The sequence below is a fragment of the Syngnathus floridae genome, chromosome 11 (assembly GCF_059516105.1).
Source record: "Syngnathus floridae isolate MCC-2025c chromosome 11, RoL_Sflo_1.0, whole genome shotgun sequence".
In the NCBI taxonomy this organism is placed as follows: domain Eukaryota; kingdom Metazoa; phylum Chordata; class Actinopteri; order Syngnathiformes; family Syngnathidae; genus Syngnathus; species Syngnathus floridae.
This window is the reverse complement of record NC_142423.1, coordinates 8275834-8300132: the sequence shown is the minus strand read 5'-3', so window position 1 is coordinate 8300132 and position 24299 is coordinate 8275834. Positions and strand designations below refer to the sequence as shown.

At 41.5% G+C, this 24299-nt stretch overlaps 1 protein-coding gene and 1 long non-coding RNA gene across 6 annotated transcripts in view; one reads left to right on the top strand and one right to left on the bottom strand.

Moving 5' to 3' along the window:
- cadpsb (Ca2+-dependent activator protein for secretion b) overlaps positions 1 to 24299 on the bottom strand; it is a 54338-nt gene that overhangs the window by 10010 nt on the left and 20029 nt on the right. For 2 of the 5 annotated variants that reach the window (XM_088389139.1, XM_088389138.1), the window contains exons 6-21: positions 21231 to 21311; positions 20799 to 21032; positions 19169 to 19290; positions 18191 to 18302; positions 17071 to 17210; positions 16743 to 16809; positions 16411 to 16519; positions 16120 to 16332; positions 10849 to 10985; positions 10591 to 10778; positions 9595 to 9744; positions 8962 to 9063; positions 8818 to 8881; positions 7955 to 8078; positions 3283 to 3389; positions 83 to 239 (exon numbers count right to left, since the gene is read on the bottom strand). In XM_088389139.1, the coding sequence (XP_088245265.1) occupies positions 83 to 239; positions 3283 to 3389; positions 7955 to 8078; positions 8818 to 8881; positions 8962 to 9063; positions 9595 to 9744; positions 10591 to 10778; positions 10849 to 10985; positions 16120 to 16332; positions 16411 to 16519; positions 16743 to 16809; positions 17071 to 17210; positions 18191 to 18302; positions 19169 to 19290; positions 20799 to 21032; positions 21231 to 21311 (2107 nt within the window). Of the gene's footprint in view, positions 1 to 82; positions 240 to 2222; positions 2253 to 3282; positions 3390 to 4755; positions 4789 to 7954; positions 8079 to 8817; positions 8882 to 8961; positions 9064 to 9594; positions 9745 to 10590; positions 10779 to 10848; positions 10986 to 16119; positions 16333 to 16410; positions 16520 to 16742; positions 16810 to 17070; positions 17211 to 18190; positions 18303 to 19168; positions 19291 to 20798; positions 21033 to 21230; positions 21312 to 24299 lie in introns of all 5 variants that reach the window. The other 3 variants (XM_088389136.1, XM_088389137.1, XM_088389140.1) reach the window with 3 other exon arrangements.
- LOC148390862 (uncharacterized) lies at positions 18219 to 20152 on the top strand. The gene is made up of 3 exons (XR_015861220.1): positions 18219 to 18388; positions 18624 to 18739; positions 19197 to 20152. It is a non-coding gene; the product is annotated as an uncharacterized LOC148390862 (long non-coding RNA).

The window sequence follows — 24299 nt, the reverse complement described above, 5'->3', positions numbered from 1 at the left end:
GGACCGGAGAAAAAAAAAAAGTCTTTCAATTGAAAAAATGTCCATATACAGTATATACTTATATGCGATCCAAAACTCTTACAGTCTGTTCGCAGGAAATCGTTGAGAAGTTGAAACAGCGGGAAGCTGTCCCAGCTCTCGGGCGACTGGATCTCCAGAGCGGCGTCCATGTCGATGGCGTAGAGGGCCAGGAAGTTTTCGGCGTGCTCCACCATGAGGTCAGTCCACCATGCAAAGGCCTGCAGAGAAAGTCAGAGGAAAACGGGAAGCAGGTGAAATGGGACACAAGGAGGGAGGGCAAAGGGGAAAAACAATCAGGCACACAACTTGTGAAGAAGGAAACTTCCTGGATCCTATCAACATATTACTAACAGATACTCGACTTGGATGTAGATGTGTAGCCCGTGTCAAAAGTACCTAAATAAGCTGTGGCAATTTTGCATTCAGTATACAATCAACCTAATCACATTTTGCTCTTCCCAAATTGACCTGTTTTAATGTACCGTATTTTCCGCACTATAAGGCGCACCTACAAACCTCCAATTTTCTCAAAAGCCGACAGTGCGCCCTATAATCAGGTGCGCCTTATATATGGACCATTATTGAGCCACTACAGCAGGTGTGTCCAAAGTCCGGCTCGTGGGCCAAATGTATATATCTTATATATGGACAAAGTTTTAAAATGGGCCATTCATTGAAGGTGCGCCTTCTAATCCGGTGCACCTCATAGTGCGGGAAATACGGTAGAATCTAGCCACGGAAATTCACTGAAAATTTCAACCACTCAAATTTTTCTTTCAACACACTAATATTCCACAAGATGGCACCAAAACTGCAAATAGATGAATTTTCCAGTAAATAACCAAGAATAGTTTTGAAAACATTGCAAATAGGTGATTTGTTGAATAGCAAAATGCAAACATGTGGCAGGATAGTGTTTATTGTGATAGTAATTTGCGGCAGTGTAAAACTCCACTGTAGCTTTGCATCGTACTGTACTAAGAGGTGTTATGTGATTATATAATTAGTAGTGATTGGACAAAACACCTCTCAGTAGGACAGTGTTAGTGAGATGCTCCATGCTTGTTAAACAACATGCTTAGTCAAGGTATGTAAGCGTTCCTACGAAAGCGTGGAACTGCCAAAGTGGACTGGCAAATACGTTTGAACATGCATCCGGATGTATTTGTTGAAATTGTTTACTCCACATTGGCCGTTCCATGCTTCCGGATGTGTGTGTGAATGTGTGTTGTGTAGATAAGATTGGAGCCTTCCTCCACTTTGCGGATATCTTGCAGATTTGGCACTTTTTACTCATGCAGATGCGCCACTTCCCTGCATGCTTTGCTGCCAAGCTGAGAAAAGATGAGCTGTGCCACCATTCAAATCGGCAACAAACAAAAACCTCGAATCCCTCGCCATGTGAATGCCGCTCATTACATGCACGTCGTGATCATCCTCGGATCCTTCAATTCAGCGCACAGCATCTCCGATTAGCAAAGTCGGACCTTCCATTTTGGCTCTAAGATGCCTTGAGATCTTTCGTGGCAGTCCTACTTACCTATCTATCCGCTTACCCACCGCTGAGAGCTAAAACTAGCGCTAGTGGGAGACACAAGCAGCAAACAAACTCTCCTCTACCATTTTTGTGGAAAAACAAGAAGGCGGGATTCCAGTTTCCAAAGGTGGGGAATACTCAAAGGTGGTAAGCCAAGAGTGAGTACGGGCCTCTCTACAGTCAATGCAATCAGTCCAGAGGGGACATGCACATAACTCATTCCAGTGTTTTTATTACGTACCTCTTTTCCCTACATGGACAGGCATCAATCACAGTGAGAACACAGGAAGATGAGAAAGATTGTTTTTTTTGTTTTGTTTTTTTGAGGCAGGGTTTTTTTTGTGCGTGTGGTAAACTTAGACAGCAGGGGGGGTGATGGAGAAGGAGGAGCTTAGTTGGGAAGATGCTTGGACAGGAGGGGACATTAATCGTCAGATGGAGAAGAAACACATTTATGGCGGATTAAAGTCGGAGGTTCACATGGAGCATACTCGTTCATACCGGTTCAGCATGCTGTTGGGAGAGCAAGGAAAGCTCTTTATGGCCCGATGAACATGCGCTATGATCACAGTCATGTTGTGCAAGCTTCTCTTATTGGCTTTTTTTTGTGCGTGACAAGGACTGAAAGGAGGAGAGGGGGGGTTAAAAAATCAAAATACTGTACCGCTTGATCTGCAGAGCTTGTGACTGCCGCCTGTCGAGCATATTCAGAGAGATACAATAAATCTGCTAGATCTGCATATTGGTATAGATGACACCAGGTCGTCATGCTTCTTTTTTTTCTATGACAGCTGTTGCCGGTGAAACAAACTTTGTTTTGTGAATACTAAGAGTTTACAGATGCTAAATCTTTTCCACTTGTTGCCACATACAAAAATAATTAAAGTAGGAAATATTAAAAAAAAATTGTTAAGTCTTGCAGAATTCAACTTTGGTTTGTTTTATCGGTTGTGTGAAGAAAATGTGTACTATTTTTTATCATTTGAACTTTTTCTCATATCCGCTTGATTTGTTGGGTTAAATTTTGAGACGATCTAGGAGCATTCTAGTTAATGACAACTATTGAAATCACTAAAACATAAATGGAATAATAATTAGTTCACATAACAATAGCATTTCCTTAAAAAGATAAAAAATATGTATATTATTATTTATAGATATATTATATTAGAAAATAAGTTTCATCTTTGCCCATTAATTTCATACACGAGTTAATTTAAACATTTCTTTTGGCATCACTGTAGGGAGGTCAGGCAGACGGTTGGTAAATGCAATTTTCTTAACTTTACTACGCAATAGTGACCTTTTTACGAATCATGCACTCAACAAATACATTATATGAAAATTAATAGAAATCTAACTAAAACAAAGCATTAAGAATAAAATAATAAAATCTAACAAACCCACTCTAAAAATTAACAAACAAAAAAAAAGTCAAAATAAAATTAAAAGAACAATGAAAGAGTCTACACCTGTATGGGAGGCCAACAAAAATGTGCAATTGGTGGCAAAGATTCCCCTGGCTGCATTTTGGACACCACTTGCTTGGATTCTGCTGTAGTCCTTTTTTTTTTTTTTAATTTTTAATCTTAAATTCATCTCAAAGAATGACTTTTTTTTTAGCAACACATGAATGGAAGCAGTTTTGCTTATCGCAGACTCATTCAAGACTCATGGAGATAAGCGCCCGGGGATTAGAGTGTTTTGAGGAGCGTCTCACCCACCTCGGCGTGGTGCTCCTGGTTCTGTTGAAGGACCTCGATGACTAACTCGGCCAGGCGAATGGTTTCTTCCAGCTTTTTGGCGGGGGTGACTAAGCGGCCCGCATTCTCTGAGACAGAACGATGAGGGTGGTTAGTGAAGCACAGAACAAAATACTGAGGGTGAAAGGGACTTCTATGACTAAGATAAGACCTTTTCAGGACAATAAACTAAGCGCTTGATATTTATTCCAAATAGAAGGATGTTCTCACTTTGAGTGCATGTAGGGCTGCGGGATAAAAAGCAACACGTGACGTTGACAAGGTATCAAGCTCGTGTGAAGTCGACGCGCAAAATGGAAGTGCAATGTCACAAAGAAAAATGCACGTTGCATTGATGAAGCGGTTGTATTTGAAGCTGCTTCAAGTAACCAGTCATACAATTATTTTTGTTTTAAATACAGGATTGGTATCGCTTGACCTCGACATCAGAAGAGGCAACTTTAGGTCTATATTTTGCAAACAGCTTCAAATGGCATGCTTATTCATTGCGGAGGCGGATGGCATGACAGTCTCCCAGTGGAATGATGTATATCATGAAGTTAACATGTAACTCAAATGAGAACACATACACAAACACACAAACACACACATGTAACTCAGGCCCCTTAAGAACATCCAATTGAGGGAAACTTTTTACAGTCTATTGATCAAACATTTACGTCCATCTATGTTTAATATATCTCCAAAACGAATTTAAAAGCCTTCACTACAAGTGTCTCCATTGCATTAAACTACATAAATTAATGACTTATATTTTTTATATTTGCTGTGGTTAAATCGCAATTGATGCTGCCAACAAAAATATTAATTGATTTGGAGAATACGCCGTTGCTTTAACAGTGAATGACATTGTTTGATTTATTTTTGCATTATTACTGCTAGTAGTAAAATGAGATATAAAGTCATTTGAATGTGAATTGGTTAGGCTAGGGCCAGTTTGAGTGTTCATACCACAAACATGCATATAGTGCAGTATATTATCCGTTTTTATAATATACTTTGAGGAAGAAGAAGCTACACATCAATTAACTACTCAAAGCATGCAGGTATATGTTTTGTATACATAATTCAGTATACTGTATTAAATACATGCCTGGCATGTGTATTGTGTACTCTGTATATGTGCATGTCTATTGTTTATATTACACAGTGGACCCTCACATACTCGTGGTTCGGCATATACATGGATTTACAGATTATTTTCAATATTTTATATTTTGGGGTGATTTATTTTTTGTTCACAATTCCCCACATTTTGGAGAGGGGGAAATTAAATAGATTTTCCCACCCAAGGCAATAAAGTTATATGTGGATTTTTGCTAGTCATGTGACGTCTCTGTTCAAATCCCTCGCGAATAGCGGGGTCCACTGTTTGTGCGTGCAGTTTAGACTATAACTATGTGTTTCTAAGCCAGAAACAAAACATGAGTTCACCTGGATCCTTCTGATCCTTTTGACCTTTCTCAACTTCAGCGTGAAAGGTGGGAGAGAGAAGATGAACAGATATTTACAATTAGAATGCTAAGTTAGCTGTTTTCGGGGAGGGGGGGGTTCATCTGATAATATGAGGGCTCCAGCTCCAGCAAGTAAGAGTGTAGGCAACAGACAGGTCACAAACATCATCACAACAGAGACGCTATAATGTAACCTGTGAATGAAAAAAGTGGTAAGATGCTTGTTAACAAACGCACAAAAAGCTCATTAAGACACACATTAAGACATCTGGCGGGATCAGACAGGACACACTGAGCGACTGGCCAAAGATCAAATTAGGACAAACAAAGCGCTTCCATTGATGTCCACAACCCCCAATTGTCCCAAGCCTACCTGTTGGGCACGGCACATCACTTGACACATGATCAGACCACATGACTGGAGGAGATATCAATGTAAGCAATGTAAAAATGCATTCAAGTCAAAGGAATGTGCATTGAAACCAAAAGAAAGAAGCTCACAGACCAGACTGCTCATTCATATCCACCCCAAGCAGATGGTTCGAATTGAAACAAAAATGGCTGATTCTGTGGTGCTGCTCGGATCTCCCGACTGCTTCTTTTGGACACTCAGTCTCACACATGAAAGCAAACAGATAAATCAATACGCATGGCAGAGAGAGGGAAGGCCGAGCAGGGTATGAGGTGTGAGGGTTTGGGGGTGAAGGTACTCACGGATGGTTAAATCCATCACTTGAGACGCCAAGCAGAAGACAGGGTGCTCAAACATTTCCCTCTTTTTTCCTACAAAAAAAAAGGATCGGGGCATGCAAGAGGCAGGGGTCAGACGAGGGGAGGTTGGAGGCGCCAAGCTGATGGGAGGACGGTTGTCCGGGTGAGACCGAGAGTCAAATGTTCTCGGTGTAATTGCAAAAAAAATAAGAGACGCCTCATGAAGACAGCGGGAGGTCAGCTGACAGAGCAGAGCAAGATAGTAAGGCTGTCTCTCCTTAATATCTTTTTAGCACACTGAGCAGTTCTTTTCGAGGCATGAAACAGCGGCAGTGTGCAGTGGGGTGGCAAGACCATCAGGCTTGTGAGGGATAAAGTACTCACACGCTAAAGTGCATACTCTCAAATGCACTGGAATACAGAATAAAAAACTATTTGTCACTATTGTCGTTTACATATGATGCTGCTATAATTTCTCGATGCAGAAAAAAAAAACATCTGCAAAGATCTATCAAGAGTGTATGGACTTGTTGGCAGGATATTTTATGGTTACGCAATCCGGCAAAACGGCAGGCGTGCGAGTCGAAAGTTCTCTGTAATTATTTTGACTGAATTATGAGATACTAAAATGATGTGCTCAGCCAACTTCAAGTAACATTGATTCCGAGAAGTACATTTGACTCCATGAGACCTTCATTTAAAAAAAAAAACTGTTAAATTAAAGTACAGATCTGTAAATGGAAAATCTAATTAAGTAGAGTAACAAAATTAGTTCCCATCATTGGCCCTTTCCATTATCTGATTTTTTTTACCTCCATAATTTCCTAATTGTAACATTCATTCATCATAAGCTGTATTGTAATGTCGCTGCCGGGATTTTCTCTCACTGTTCAAGCAGCTATTGAGCGGTCTAAATGGCAATACTATATTCATATCCCCACGGCCTGGTTGCATTGCCACTTTGCTACTTGGTTCTTGGAGCATGACTCCACCCACTGCCACACACGACATCATTGTTTTTTTTATGCCACGCAAAGTGCCTGCGAGTGAATCAAGATGACGTCTCAAAGCACATGCAAGGTGGCGGATGCTGGCTTGGAGCCGATCAATCCCAGCATCCCACTTTACAAAACGTCACCCGATAGTTCACCAAGCAACCGTGTGGGAGAGGAGAAGTAAGCAGAGTCGACAGGGAGGATAGCGGGAGACAGAGGTGGCAGGAGAGCTGCTGGGATTTTCAGGCAGCAGGGGGACGGGGGGGTGTTAATGGAAGGTTGAGAGGACTTCGGGGGTGGTGTTAGTAAAGGTGATTCCTTTGGGAGCTGTGACTCAGAGAGGACCGCCATGTCCACATTGTCGAGGAGTCACCACAACGACAGATATCAGCTTGGACAGATTTGAGGTCTTTTTTGGAGGGGGGAGTTGAATGCATTTTTACTCACACACACCTCTACACAAAGGGCAAGTTGAACTATAGAACAGCACAGAGCTAAAGCGGGCCTGAAACAAAGGAGAGAGTTATTGCACTGAGACTGCGAGTGAGAGAGACATCATCTGGGACAAAAGAGGGCGGAAAGACAAGTGGAGTCTCTTGCTGTCTTTTGTTGCTCTTGTGCCAACCAGACTGTGTTTACATTGCAGATGGTCTAGTATAGAAGAACTGACCGGTATGATTTTTTTTTTTTTTGTCTTAAAAAACAGATTACGATTACAATATTTGGCAGCGTGAAATTCCGATAACCGATTAATCGGCCGATTAAATAAAATAAATATTTAAGGAATGAATTTAGTTTGTTGTTTGGTCTCTTAACGGTTCCAACTCTTTTACAGTATACTGTCATTTCACATTTGTTTAAATTTACAACCATGACAAAATCTGCAAAAATCAGATTTTTTTTTTTTATGTGGGCAGTGGTGTTTAAATGTCATTATATTCATCTAATTCTGTATTTTGTTAACGTTTATGAAAAAAATAGTCAGCTAATTGAATCAGTCAGTCTGTGATTTCAGGCTCTAGAACTACAAATCAAAACAAACTTTTATATTTTGGTGCAGATGTGGATAAGAGTGCATATTCTGCAGTTCCACACAGTTTTAGTACATTAAACACAAACACAAATACATTAGCATCATCATAAAGAAAAGATATTGACAATCATCAGCAAAACACATTATTGCTGAGTTGATTTGTCTTTGATTAAAAATATACAAAAAAAAATACATTCATGTTCCACATCATCAACTTAATATTTCTGTTTACCTCAAATTGAATGTCGAATAATTTGCAAAGTAAATTAGTGCGGATTCAATGAGAGACAAAAACAGTTAGAAGGGGTTGGATCAACTTAGTGTGGAATCTATGATATAAAAATAGAAAAATTTCTTCTGTCATCCAAAACAATTACTAAACGTGCCACTTTGGATACATTAACAGTCATAATCCCCCAAAGAGAAGATGTTTTGATTACCTTCAATTTTAGCATATTCTTTAATGCGTTGGTAGTTGAGGTTGGCGGCCTGCTCCAAACATCTGCGGATGACTCCTTTAACTTCCTCTGGAGGGACGGGTGTCACAATGTCCTTCATCAGGACCTGAGGCCGGGTCATAGTTAAAGAGAATCGTGTGACCTGCTGATGTCCATTCACTTGGTCTAATATCACAGACAGTGCATTTTATTAGGTACACTTATGTCAGCTATTATAAGTGTGGGCAAAGTATGGCACAGGGGTCCATATACGGCCTGCTCCGTTCATTCATTTGGCTCACCACAAGGGTCTTGTAATATTACTCAAATTGATTGCTTCATTTTATAATGTATTTTCTTTTCTTACATTTAACATTTCGCTATTTAGTTTATTAACTAATTGGTTCATTCATTGTCATAACATTATGAATAAATGGGTTAGGGTTAGCAAATGACAAATTATTTCATTACCACAGTAGAAAAAAAAAAGCACATTTACTTCTACATAAAACCTCATCTACAAATGACTGGACCCATTTGACCATTTTTAACATCAAATGAGGCCCTTGAGAAGAAAAGTTCAAGCCCATAAAGTACTTTTAAGAGCCACTTTAACCTTATGCATGGATTGAACTTTCACGATGCTTCGATATGAAAAATGTAAAAAATTAAATGGAACGGTATTACACTGAAAACGTTAAATACAACTAAATTTTACTTAGGCCTTTTTTTTGCATACCACTAGAGGGAGTGTGTGACCACTAGTGATAACGATACTCCTAGTGAGAATTATTGGGCTTAATAAAGCATAATTATGGATTAGTAAGTATTCTATTTATGAACGAGTATTTCAAATTGGAACAAACCCTTTCCAGCAAAGATAAGGTGGCCTTCAGTGCACCTTCTGGACGGCCAAAGGGGAAACAATATCTACACGGAGGGGATGAGGAGAGATGTTCATATTGATTTGAAAGTCATATTCAAAGTGCGTGTATTAGTGTGTATGTCACCTGAAATTTACAATCTGGTTTTCCAATATCACACGCAACCGCTCCTTGATGTCTTCAAATCGCTCCTTCTCATCCACTTTGACGGTGCTCAACCCGTCTGGCCTGTGAGAATCACGCAAACACATTTGAAGAGCAATACACACACACATTCACACACCCAATGCCGTATATGTGAAAAGCCCGCAGGTCTTTTCCAGCTGAACTACGAGTAAGTAACTTCTTGGATAGATTGCATTTATCAGAGTAAAAATTTAACGCAACATCCGTTTTACTTTTGAGTACTTTTATCAATATGCAGCACGGCTTTTAACCCGATTACGCTGACCTACATTCTGCTCAATACTTTTTTTTGTATCTGCTTGCCTCAGCCTTTTTCTCATTGTTGTGGTTGGTAATATTGTTGGGCAATATTTGAAGAGGCCCATTCCTATTTAATATTTTTGTCTATTTGACCTCTGATTAATGACTGGTAAATAGCAGATGTTTCTCACTAATGACTCAGTACTCGAGTATTTCAATGAATACCTACTCAGAGGAATACGTTTAATTTTTACTTGATTCTTATGTTGCTAACTACTCTTGCTTGGGTACGGCTTTTGTCAACTCCACGCACCTCTGATGACAATGTCTCACCTGTTGAACTCTGGAGAGACTTTGGAATCCTTTCTCTTTCTAAACTTGAATATGATGCGTGCTCGTTTCGAGACAGGATTTGGCCTTTGGGAGCTCTTTGGGCTCAATAGGGCCTCGTAGCCCAGCGGCCCCCAGTAACTGCGGCCCTCTCTGACTTTAATGGACGCATGGGAGGATGAATAATATGGACAGTAAGAAACTAGGGCAACAGAGGACAGAAAGAAAAGAACACAAAGAAAAAACAAGGAAACACGTAGAGATATGCAAATGGTTAACAACAAAAAATTAAAGCAAATACAGCGACTGTATTTATGGAGCTGTAATGTGTTTTTTGCGGGCTATTGTTTGGTCAATAGGGAAAAAGACAGACTTGATTTACTGATGAAACAAATGTGGTGAATTAGGTTAGAAATGTAAATTTCAACCCAGAGCACTTATATTACTCTTGTGACCTCGTGATTAAATGCAACAATTTCATAATATGATTATTTTTATTCTACACTAAAGATTACTGTATTCTTGTACTGCTTCATAGTAATAGTTGCTTCAATAATTATATGGCTCAGTGCTTAGATAAGTGGGTGAGGTGGCAATAAGGGAATTAAGCTGAATTGCTTTACGTATATAACGTACTCACTATGCATATAGTCACATACGGTAAGTGTATACTTTCCATAACACAGGATGAAAATGTTCTTACTTAAGAAGCTTAGCCAATAGAGTCCATAAATGAAGTTTTTTACACCATAAATGCGTCGAAATAACCCACAAAAAACACATTATGGTCCTGTGAATAGAACCAATGCTTAAAATCAACATAGAAGCAAAAATCAAACAACACACACAAAAAAATAATAAATGTGTAAAGACATAAAATAACTGATGTGATGATTGCTTTCCCCGTCCTTGTGGTACATTATTTTTTTATTTTTTTTTTAACGAACTGTGTGCCTGTCGAGAATTGAAGAAAATTGAAAAACAGAGATTTGTGCACACCTGTTCCCGTGTACGTGGGAGGCACAAAACGCAAAGCTGTAGTGCAGAAGCGTGGGGTCGATAATGGCACCACTCTCCGCCCGTTCCAGCAGGTCACGCAAGTAACACAGATGCCTGTGGCAACCTCGGACACCGTTCCTGGCACAGTATTCGTCCAAGACAAACACTTGGCCCGGGCTGAACCATCCCTGCACGGCACAAAAGGCAGTCAGCAACCCACCCAAAAAAAAATACAGTCAGTTCAGTCGAGGAGCTCACCAAGCAGCAAAAGGTGTCGTTGAGCCTGTGGTCCAAGGTGAGCCGCTGCACCATCTCAAAAAGCGAGGCGTGGTCAAAGCTACAGGGGTTAGCCGAGATAAACTCATCCATGCCATGTTTCTGAGCTCTGTCAGCATCTATCCAGCCAACAGCACAGGAAGAAGCACACGGTTCAGAGGAGAGGATGTCAGTGAGGCGCACACTAAGTCTTGGACATAACACAGAAACATTAGGGAAGATCTAAATTTGTTGTTGCTGGTGAAGGGGAGGGGGGTTCTTCTAAGGGCAAATTATAAACATTAACATTGTCAACTTGCATTGTGTCAGACAGCGTAAAGAGATCTGACTTTATCGTGGGAGAGCTCAAGCTACGTTAGGAGCGACAAGCGCTTCCGTTGAACGTGCATGCAGTGTCACAGTCTCTGATGGTTTGCATGATGTCCTTAAAAAGAAAAGAAAAAAATCTTCCCATCAATGTCGTCAATAGATTCTGCCATTCCTATTAGTTGTTTGCCACCTACGTATAAACTCAGCTATATCAAAGAAGTGTCTCTGGATGCCACAGAGGAAAAAGCAGCATAGTTTGAGTTGAACTAGTTAGCTATCAATCTTCTCAGTGTCAAAGCCAATGAGGAGACTGTTTGAGTGAAATTGAAATGAGCATGGCTGATGACTGATCATTCAATCTGTAATTGAAATCTTACTCGGTGAAAAGTCACAGCACAGCATTTGCGCACTTGCACAATCTAATGAGTTCAAATAAAGACTGTATCAATAATAATAATAATAATAATAATAATAACAATTCTACAATAGGGCAATATATTGTACATAGAATTAGTATTACTTTTGGAATCTAAATGTCGATCGAGAAATATATTTTCAATTTCCTCCATTTGAGTAAAAAGGAGCAGTCTCCTGACGAATGTAAAAAAAAAAAAAAATAGAAAAAGTCATTCCATTTATTCTGAATGTTGAGAACATGTCCATTTGCTGTCTAAATCAGGAAGTAGCTTGCCAATTAAAAATTGACTGGAAAAACAAAGAAAACAATTTCCGCAAAACTTTGGGCCAAGAGAGAACCCATTAACTTTTCGTGAGTATTGTCATTTCTCATTTGTTAGCACTTTTTTTTGCCATCCTTCATTTCTCAGACAACATTATCTCCATCGAGTCATTAAAAATCCGAGTAGACTGGAACCGACTTTGGGTGAAAGTCGAAATGCATTTTATACTCATGGTTAGCTCATGGCAGGGTCGGCCTACATAGGATAAACAACAATGCACACTTTTGGATGTCCTCAATGAAAGAAAATATATACAGGTGCTCATTCAGATAAATAATTGATATGTATGGATACGGCTCTTGCATTTGATCTCATTTGATTGTGCAGATGTACTTAATGAAGTGGCTGTGAGCGCATATCGTGGTCATATCCTATGTGTGAGTGACAGGTGTCAGGTCCGTGACACACAGACAAGGTGATGATGGCTCAGGAGAGTTGTGGGGTGGAATGGGCTGGCCTAATTCGGGGGCTGGGCCAGGAGAGAGCAAAGGGGACATCTGTCAACCTCCAGGTGGGAAAGGCTGATGGGGTCTGCGAGGGGGGGGGGCTCAATTGGCATTCTGAGACACTCTCCAACGGGTAGGGGGGGGGGGAACTAAGGACAATTACGGTTAACCCCTAATCTAAGGAGGAAAAACCTGCGAGGCGACAAGTCAAAATGTGCACGAGGACGTCAGAGTGTTAGGACAAGTGAGCTAATGTGAACATATGGAGTGTGACAACACAAAGTGAGGATGGAGGACACTGATAGATATAAGGGTTGAAAAGACAACCAGGAAAGTGGACAATAAGACAAAATAGAGGGAAAAGGAAAGGGTTACTCATGGCCCAGTTATCAAGAGGCGATATTGCAGGGTGTTGGGCAAGTGAGACAACAAGTGTGAGCAGAAGGTGTCTGGCCTATATGTCCTTTATTTCGAATAGTGAGTAAGTGCACTGAGCTCGCTCAACACCATGGCACAATTCCATCTTACAAAGAATAACAGCAAGAATATAAGCCAGTACGTTTGCAAGAAAATGAGCACATGCTTGGAGAACAAACGGTGTGAATTTTACACGCCATGCATTCCCGGGTGTTCAGATTTGATCTTTTTGAATTGCATTCCCTTTGAATTCTCTTTCTCTCTCTACGCATTTGCAAGTTGACAATACTGGAATGTGTTGCAGTGTGTTCATAGTCATCTACCGAGCAGACTATCAGGCATGTCACTACCAAAGAACTCTAACAGGGTAGCAGTTTAGTGCAAGTATGGGTAAATAGCATGAAGCCAACATAGGCAGAACTCTATCATTCATTCTCTGGGAGATGAGGGGAAGGGGGTGATGAATAGAAACTCCTGAATTGGCAGAAACTAAACGGACACGGGACAAAAGTGTCCTCCGATTCAGGCAAACCAAATGCTAAATGGGATCTTGGCTTTCTGGAGGGGTTACCACTGGGCTTGTCTTGACGTGTACAGGCCCGTCTACTGCAGGAGAAGGGGGGAGTTCCGGAGTATTTCATCGGATGAAGGGGCGGCATTAGCTACTCCTTGTCTTTGGCATTCAGAATACTCCGCATACATAATTGCCAACTCTCGTTAAGGCAGGAAGAAGCAAAATATGGTCTCTGAGCAAATTGAGCCCTCGATAGTAAAGCATGTTGTCACACATACCTTGCATCAAATGAATTTTCCATGTTCCTTCAAGATGATATTAAAGATTTGTTTCCAGCTCTTATTAATAATTCATGCGAATATTTCATATTTCAAGCCAATCCGTCTTCCCTCTAGTCATCAAATTGCTTTACTCTTGAGGGATTGGGTTACCAATGTGAGCAAGTAGAGAAGGCAATTATGCAGGAACAACTATCATATCCACTGTAACCAAGTACTAAGCAAAAAGAATAAAATAAATAAAACGTTCTTAGAATAAAGACATGCATCCTATACTGGCACTAATGGATGCTTCTATAATTTAATCCTCAAGTGTAGGTTGTCAAAAAAGGGGGGAGAAAAAAAAGTAAAAAAGTTCTCAACTAAGATCTAAAGACATGAAGCGAGACATGAAGAAGAAGCAGAGGGAGGAGAAAGCAGGAAGAAGAGAAAGAAAGAGAGAGAGAGAGAGAGAGAGAGAGAGAGAGAGAGAGAGAGAGAGAGAGAGAGAGAGAGAGAGAGAGAGGGGCAGAAAGGAAGAGCGTTGCATTTGTCAGATAATCGGCGGGGATTATCTGAGCTGTGCCGGCTACAGGGAAGCACTTACCCTTGAGTCCAGCTAGAAGACAGCAGGGTAAGAAGGGACAAACCAGAATAACATAAAGACTAGCAACAAGGCTGGAGGAGAGCAATCACGAGAGACCCTGACTGACCGAGCAGCTAGCGGCATTACTGAAGAAGGGTAGACAGGCAAAGCATGAAGAAGAAAACACAACTGAGAAAAAAACAACAACAACAACAATAACAACAACAAAACCGATACCGACACGAGACCTCGTGGCTTGTGAGTACATGTGAGGACGACGTGTGACAAAGGACGCTGAGGCGATAGAGGAGGAGAGAAGGAAGAGAGCGTTTAGCATCCCCGTCACTCCACTGTAGTGTTTTGTTGTCCGTTTTAGGCCGGTACTTAAGAGTGGAGAGCTACTGATTAGGTACCGCACCATTTTCTTTTAAAGTGGCAAAACATACCTGTCTAGGGGAAGGTCGTGGAAAGGTCAAAGAGGTGCTACTATGTTTGGGCATTCTCTGCTGGCCTAATAACAGCAAAACTCTGCTCTTGTATTTCTAAATGTATATGATTTTATTTAAAATTTTTTTGCATTGCCATGTCTATTTTTTTGCCATTTTTTTTCCATTGCCAGTGTAATCTGCTGGTCTTGCTGATATAAACGCAACAATTTTTATTTAACAATTTCAAAGTCGCCTCATAGGGCCACATTTCCTATTGAGCATATCTATTATATTTTATTCAAAAATATATTTTGTCATTGTATTAATAGATGATGTCCAGTAATAATAATGATAATAATAATAATATTAATAATATTACATTTTATTTATAAGGCACCTTTCAAGGCACTCAAGGTCCCTGTATACACATAAAATTGCAAGCAGAATTAAAAGGAAAAGAAAAGTACAGTTCCTTACTTGACTCGGAAGGTATATCTCAAGGCTAAGGGGTTACAAGGTTGTTGTTTTTTTTGGTATTTCAAAAGTCCAATCAGACCCTAGCCAGGACTGTTGTTTTGCACTGCAGCGGAGTCAGGAGGGCAATGTACATTATGATCCCAGTGCCATTCAAGACCACCAGGGGGGTGAAACATGTTTGCGCAGTATGCCACAATGTTTCAGGGTTGGGGGGGGTCGAGGGATTGGTGAGGTTGTGTCACTGTGGCGAGGCTTTGAATGGCGACGGCTGGCGTCAAAAGAGTCAACTAACCACAAGAACGATCACATACTGGACAAAGAAACCAATGGAGAAACAACATAGAATTTATGTGATAGGGTTCGGAGGAGCTGAGCCAATTTAGGCCAATTTGAATGCAATTTGAAGGCAGTTATGTGGTTAAAAGAGAAGAGGGGCTTTATTATTGTGGATGTCTTTTGTTGTCTGGAAGCTGGGTTTAAAGAATGCCAAGAAGTTTCGTTTTTAATATGCTATAAAAGATGCACACTGAACATTTTTCTTTTATACTGTATAGCAGGATCTGTGACTAATTATTTCACCAATTGAGAGTAATAAGAATTGTTTTTATGAAAACAATTTGCAGTTCAATGTAGATTTGCTTGGGGGGAAACAAGAGACATCAAAAACAGAATTGCCGACGGATGCCACACGACTGCAATCTTACCTTGGGGCGGGTGTACTCTATAAAACACATCTGGGGAGTGAATAAAACTGGCCTACGGTTTGGAACCTGAGCGGGGACACGCTGACGTCAGCTCGAATGACATATCTTTCCTAAGTTGGTCGTTGCTTGTGAGCTGATGGGAGAGCCTGTTGGGTTAGCACCTTTAGGAGTGAATAATCGCCGGTCCAATCCGTGTCAGGTCAAGGCGTGTGTTTGTGTACGTGTGTGTGTGCGTGCTTGTGTGTTAGTTCTACCAGCACGTTTGTGAGCGCAAGTGTGGCGCGCATGAGCGTGAGACATTCATGAGCCGTCATTGCGTCGTGAATGGAAACTAGCTACGGTCTACATCAGCGCGGCGCGCTCCGGCCTACTTACAGAACTGAGAGATGGGAGCGTCCATTTGGGCCGAGGCGCCCCCTTTGGAGTTAAGTTTCTGGACCTGAGTGGGTGGGACGGGCTTGTGGGACTGGCCGGTGGCGCGATACATGGCCTGCACCCACAGGATGCGGTCCTGCTCATCATCGCTGGCGAAGATCACAGTGTCACCCTCCTTCACTGCGTTGAAGAAAGCCCTTCCGCCATCCAAGCCTGACACAAGTGTGACAAATCAAGCTTTCAGCCTCTGAATTGAAGAATAAAATTTCAGGGGAGCTTATGTCCACTTACCTGGCTGCGGGTCACTATAGTCCACCGTGTAGCCGTCCAGCTGGAGAAGCTCTTGTGGTTCGGATTTCTTCTCTCTGTAGCTGCACATGGCGAATGTGTACTGGCTGACCTATGAAACAAAAATGACAAAGAATTCTCTAGTGTTTTTAAACACCATGAACTGTATTGTAAAATTAATTGGTCTCTTTAAATATAAATGAAATTAAAATATTTTGGTAGAGCATTCTGCTACATGAGAGAAGAAAAATAACATCACTCACTATGAATAATCAAAATTTGAAGTGCATATTGTTTATTCAAGCAAGAATGATCTAAAAAAAAAAAAAACTCACTTGCACAAGAACAAAGAAACGTTTCTTCCAGCGCTTCCAGACATTCTTCCCAAAAGCCCACAGATACCTGCCAGAACATTCAGACACAAAAACAAAAGAAGGGCCTCAATACGACATATACCATATTTTTACAAAGAGCTGGCTTTTTGCCCTTGATCATTGTGGAACATATCAACCAAGCGATGGGGAAAAAAAGTTCACTGTGGTGTACACCAGAGGGTGTTGTATACTTCCCAGTATTTTTTCCGCAGTACTTGCCGAGAAACGAGGCCAACGAGCTAAGAAGTCTATACCAGGACGGCATGGAAGAACCTGCAGTCTTACTTACCCGCAATGTTTCATGTTTTGAGGTTTATCCATGCGAATGGCCAGTTTGATCCTGAGGTCTTGGTCAGGGCAAGCCTTGGTCAAGGTCATCTTATGGAGCTCAGACTGTTTGGGACTGTTGGGAGTCGGATGCAGGACAACCTGCATTTTAAGCAAATCAAAAACGGAGTCATAAACGTTTTCTTTGTCCTGTCTGACGCTTGTTTCGTAAGTGAACGACTGAAAGGAAGGGAGGCGAAAAAAAAGGCTAACGTTTCCCGCTGCCTCCGTCTAATCTCTCTTTGGTGCATTAAAGAGCTTTGAGGAAGTCTGACTTCCTTCCTGCTAGTGCTGCTGCAGTGGGAGATCACAAGGCCTTGATGCTACCAAGGTCATCTCTGCTTCTGGGACCGTCGAGTAATCGCCAATATATCACCACATTGCTAGCTTTCCCGAAGGGCCGCTACACACTAATTTACCCTTGAAAGGTAGATAGAGTGGCTTGAAAGAAGCACAAGAGCATTGGTGTCATTACAAGGGCGACCTTGACAACCTACTTGTGGCACCAAGGAGAAGACTTTTTTTTTTTTTTCCAGAATAAGTGCAATATCGTGAGGCCTATTTTTAATATTCTATGAAATTGTGACATTTTTCCCCTTGTTCAACTGAATTTAATTCTTATGATGAGGATGTCATCTTTGAAATATAAAGATTGATTTTCACATGATTAGAACAGTGTGTAAATCTTGCGCATTGTTATAATTACACTGAAATAATGTCTTGTAATAATTAAAATTTTCCTTGAAAATTATTAGTTTAATCTCATAATGTTGAATTTACTTATGAATTTAAAATGAATGACTAAATAAATTGTATACATTTTTGCTATTGTATTTTTTTTCCCCAAAACAATTGACAGAATTTTCAATCCCATGGCATTTATGGGTACACTTGGTTTGAAAATAAAATCACCTGAGTGTTACGTGTCGATCCAAAAAGTTGGAGAACCCCTATTATATATGTACAATGCGAAAATCTGCAAACTGAGTTTTAAGGTTTCAGCGGTCGATCAAAACACGGCAACAAAGACATCTCCATCTTAGAGCATACATGTTTGGTTTTAAGAGAAAAAAAGGCGTTACCCTGCCCAACTCTTTGTCCTCCAGCGCCAGCACGCCGGTGCTTTCGGTGAACAGTTTCACCTTGACGGCAGGCAGAGGGTGTGTGGTGGTGAAGTCCCCTTGGGTCCCCCAGCTGAAAGACAGAAGACTCCGGAGGTCAGTTTCCATGACACCCCACAACAGCAGAGACTTCATCACCTTGGAACATTATGAACTGCGGTATGGGAGAAGGTTTCACTTTTGTTCCTCTCGCCTTTGCAATAGAACTCAAATAGATAATTAAATCAGTTCATAAAAATATTTTTTGACACCGGAGCCATCAATTTGCAACATAATTGCACAATAAAAAAAAAGAAATAAGATCAGACAGTTTATTGTTTATAGACACACACGGACCCTAATATTCCATCTTCCTGATGCTTGTGCTAAATATATTCTGTTGTTTTTATGCCAGAAACCTCAAAAGCTGAATTTGGCAGGATTTGAAGATCACAATCAACACTCACCTTGTCACACAAAGTGACTTAGTGGCTGCAGAACAGAAGGATGCCAGAGACTTGCTCAAATCAGGTAATCCATTTCGGTTTAAAAGGGATAATAGAGTGACCCCGACATTGCATTTCAAATTGTCGGCTTTTGTTGCGGACATTTTTAGTGGCAAAATATTGCTTTGGATGCTGCAACTTCTTTTTATTTTTTTGGGGGGTGTGTGGGGGGCAAAGCTCATTCTGTCATGCATCGCTTACACTAAAACTGCTTCTCGGTAGGTGTGACCAACTTAAGACAGACTTGAGAAAATGAATTTTAACACCTACCAGAAGCCCATTACCTCACAGAACATTAACTTAGAATAGCCTCACAACAAGGTGCAAACACATCATTAAATCCAACACAAAACCTGATTGAAAATAATCTGCACCAATTTTATAATAATGCACCATTTTGATTGTCAGAGTTTCTTTTTTTTGTATGACATGTGTGACCGCCACGTTGGCTCACGTTGGCTTGGATGCTTCGGCTTGGTCAGTCTGGAGCTTCTCTCCTCCCTCCACTTCCATGGTGCAGTAAACAATCCTGTTGGGAGCCAAAGACTTCAGGCCCTGGACTTCCATGATCACCACCTGTAAGCACGTGTTCTAGTTTAGACGAATGGGACCAGGAGAATCGATTGGATTTAAATTGCCACCCAGAAAAGGAAATTGAACACAAATGAATTGAATGAACACATTTTTTTTTTTCCATGTGTCTTTTTGCAGCCTGCCATCAATGAATTATTTTTGTTTGCATGCTGCGGGGATTTCGAAGAGGCATAGCGACAGGAAATACGATTATGACCAAAATTCTGAATTTATAACCCCCGAGGTTTAGGTTTGGATTGTTGTGCTTGTTTGTTTATGAGCAGTATTATGCGCAAGCACAATAGTGAAAGCACACCTGGAAAAAAGGAGAGCATTATTTCAGCAAGTGACAGAAACTGAGCGAGACAGGTCATTTGGGACAAAGATACGCCAAGTAAAGAGTAAATAAAGACACTTGCTGCTCCTTCTGGAGTCATAACATCTGCTAGGTGTATTTTTCTTATTCGTATTTCTCTCCCAACCAGTATATCACATCTACCGAGGAGATTTGCTGCTAATTTAGCAGCGCTATTCTGTTAAACAGTTAGTAATATCCAACCTTTTTTGACATTTTTCAAAATTTCCCAGTGAATAAACATGACATTAGGAGGCGGTTAACTCTGACACTGCAAAATTGGCAGACGTTATAATAATTTGATCCTGGTGGAAGTCTCTTAAATAAATCTGTATACTTTTGCCAAATCATGAAGATGATTCGAGCTCACATTCTTCTGAACAAGAAATCAATTCTACAAAAATACAAAGTGCATCTGGGTATAAAATCGTTTTTCAACTGGATGCGTTGATGATTTCAAATGGAATTTAGGAGCTTTGCAGAGCCATAATTGGCCTCTATGGAACTGTCACCCTTTCCACCCACACACACGAATACACACATAAACATGCATATGTGGCTGTTAGAATTGCTCTACATTCATTTCTTCTAGTGTTTATCACAATGATGCGCCTACTTCGGCATTGAGCCGCAGGAGAAAAAAAAATGTGTCGCTCCTCGCACTTGCTGCACTCTAAGCGGAGATAGCTCTGCATCATGAGGACCGAGATGTGATGGCTCCTCGTTCCGTGTCGGCAGCTCAATCTCAGACAGGCTGAGACCAAGATGACTCATACCTGCCGTTAAAGAGCAGGTAAAGGGGTATTTATGACAAGTGTCAGCCGGTTATTCACGCGGCGTCTGTTCAGATGTCTGGAGAAGTCTGCTGTCTGTTTCTAAACTTAGTCTGGAGCAGATAGGGAAGCTTTGTGGTTCCTGTTTCTGACAACTGTATTGCAGAGACATGTAAAGATGTTTTTTCATAGGGGCTTTAGATAACATTGATTGGCCGATTTAGAGGATGCATCATTACAATGCCTTCTTGAGGGCTACCCCAGTTTGAAGGCTGCTTTCTTTTTACATTATTTGGAGGTCATCAATATCACAAGATATGAAAAATATTTCAATACTGTATACACTTTGGAAGTCACCAATTGAGTCACTCAAATGATTTTACCTCTAAAGTGAAGGACAGGACCACATCGGATTTAGACAGCGTGTTTTCATCCTCCTGGCCCATGTCAATGATAGAGGTGTTGTGGCCTCGCTTCAGCTTCTGGAGCTTGAACTCTCCGCCCTTGGACACGGGCATGCTCTCCAGATTGGCCATCAATTGGTTGACTGAAGATTTGAGCTCTTCGATGTACATGGCTTCCATGTCTTTTGACACAAACTTGGGGAACCTCCCTCCCTGTAGAGAGTAAGAAAATGTTTTTTATTTTTATGCTACAGCTCTTTGGATCTCCTTAAATCATACCACCATACCTAGTGTCTTTTTATATATCGACTTTATTAGAGCGCTACTTTTTGTGGGTGGTAGGCTCACACCTTTTCAACAACATAGTAGCAATGTGACAAAGTCAAAGCTCCCCCATAGCGTCAAACTCACCCGCGCAATCTGGTCGGCCATCTGAAGACGACCATCCAGTTCTCTTCTGATCTGCGCAGCCTGCTCGTCCAAGTTGTCCAGCTATCGAGACAAACATATGGGGAAACTCCATGAGATCACGTTCGAGAAATATGCCATGTGGTCAGTAGGTCAGTAAGGGAAATGAAAGCTGCATAATAAAAACACTGAGTAACTAAATGGAATATTTTTATTTTTCCTCAAGGAAAAATTATATGCCACTGAGTATTGTCATTTTTTTCAACTTTGTATGTTGCTCCATGCAAGCTAGCACCGTATCCAACCAATTTCCCATTAAATTACTCTGCTTAAATTAAATTCCACTGTCATACAGACTGTTCCATCACGACATCATCACATATAACTAAGGGGGGCAAATTTACACAAACTGTCACTTCACAGAACTCCAAGCATTAAACGTTGAAAGGACCTCGGTTACCATAGCGACGTCAAATCCCCCAGAGGCCCATATCAATCAACCTAATGGAACGTGACACAAGTAAATGCAAATGTTGTTCAAACAAAGTAATTTTATCCCCGAAATGACTAACAAGGTAAAAAGAAGAAATTTGAGGACCGGAGATACTAAATTGACCACACCAGCGAGTGATTGAAATAAATGTGGCCATGGAAACGGTGATGAGTTATTGTGGATCTGGCGAGATGTTTGCAAGAGGCTCTAGTCATAGCAGCGTGTTGTAATAGGCAGTTGAAATTGAACAGATGAGAATAAAAGGAAACTCCATCACTGTCTCGCAGATACCATGCTGCCATCACCATAGAGACCAATGAAAGGCACTGCTGCGCGAATTCTTATATTTCTCGTTGATTTGAGAGGCGGCTGCCATAAAATACGATCACGACAGTAAAGCTCAGACAACAAAAAGATGTTTGGACTCAAATGGAAAAACAGAGCTGTGCCACTCAACGACTAAACAAGGTTAAGAGAAGCTGCAAGTTTGGGCCCTGGAGGAATGAAAAGCAGATAAATTCATGCCTCCCCACGCATCAATAATGAATGAGAATCTTGAATTAGCTGACGCGGAGAAGTAGAGGAGAGGTCTGATGTCTTTCTTGCTGCCTGAATCTGTATGTTTTTATGCTTCACTTCTTCCCACTCTCGCCAAATGTGATTGCGAGCAGACACCATGACTTCTCAAGAGGGGGCACAAGGAAAATCTTGCGGTATCAAAACAGCTCCAAAAACATTTCCACTAAACAGTGTCGTGTGGGTTTAAGGAAAAGACAACAACTTCACCTTCAGTTGGTGCTACCGTGCAAAAAACTCTTGGATTTGAAGTGGGCTTGTCTCTCGGGCTTCGCCAAATTGACTTCATTCCTCCTGCAATACTTTGCAAGAGAGGCACTATACCTGGGTGGTTAAAATATGATCTTAGACAAGACCCGGGTTCATTTTTTAGTCGATTTAATTAAACCATGAATCGTATATGCTTCTAAGACTCCACATACGGTATATTTTAGTGTAGCACTTTTATTAAGCCACCAAAAAGATAGAAGAAGCCAGCAGTAGCGGTAGCGCTAGGTAGATTGCTTGTGTGCATTTTGGCGACAAAGACTCACTTTTTTATCCACCGGTGCACATAAAGTTAGAAATATAGTATTGTCGTGAAACCGAATAAATGTATTTGTCCGCATGTGCTCGTATAGTGACACCATGTCTGTCAGGTGGCGTGTCCAACAGAGGCGAGTGAGTGGCAAGTGTCAGAGTGTGTCGACATTGCAGGCCAGCAAACGAGCAGGCTGCCGCATAACCCAGAGTTGTTGTTTAGTAGAGCACATAATCACACGCCGCCACCAGCTGCAGGAAAATGGCTGCACTCGCAGCGCTGAGTGCTGTCGGACAAGAGGACGACGAGCATCCTGCCGAGGTGTCTTCTTCGTCATGTCTGTTATCAAAAATGAAAACGACCTCGACCTGAGCCACCACTTTTCTGCTTGAGTGAGTGTCTCCCTTCTTCTTTGCCAGGCCATCCTGCATCGCCTGTCAAAACATTCTACGACTGGGGCGCGGCACACATCTGACCCTGACGGTCCCAAGTGAACTACTCGTGCCACGCATGGAGAGAAAAAAAAAAAAAAAGTGACAGCAAACGCAAGCTGCTATGGCCTGGCTCAAATGTGTGCATGCTCTTCTGAATTTGTTGGATGGATGGATGGATGGATGGATGGATGGATGGATGGATGGATGGATGGATGGATGGATGGATGGATGGATGGATGGATGGATGGATGGATGGATGGATGGATGGATGGATGGATGGATGGATGGATGGATGGATGGATGGATGGATGGATGGACATATTGACTCCCAAACTGACAAACAGCCATCAAAACAATACATCTTGCTGATTGGTGGAGGTGATAAAAAAGTGAGGCATTTCTTTCAGCCTGGATGTAAAAAAAGCAGAAAAACAGGCCTGGCAGATGATGAAAGTGAAGCAGCAGGTCAAGCTCAAGGTCAGAGCCTGCGTGAAACAACAAGCACCCGCTGCTGATCTCTCAACACCCCAATCTTTGCAGACCAACAACTCCTAAAAGGTCATAGATGTCAGCGCGCTTGCAGGCGGAACGTAATCCGACAGGCAATCTCATGACAAATCACAGCAACTAAAAGGTATGCCGATAACTAAGCTAGCGGTAGCGGTGGGTGATGACGCTGCAGTAACGGGCCAAGCTAATGGCAGGTTAAAGGTAAAGAAGCGGTGGCACGAGATTAGCAGCCTGACTGGTGTGAGCACCCCCCCGACTCCCCCACCACCCATCCACACCCCGATAGACGGACATTAGCAGCAGGACAGCCACAGGCGTTTTCATGTGCACAACAAAGGACGGTGCGGGCAGATTGAGAGCTGAATGCCACCGAGTGGAGTTCAAGCATCTGCTCTATATTTAGACCCGCGCGATGCAATTGTTTGTGTGCGCGTATGTGTGTGTGTCTGTGGTAGAAAAATGAACTTTTCTTGTGATGTGACAAACCTGACACGGAAATTTGGGCCATTAAAAATGTCACTTCACAGTCAGTGGCTGTT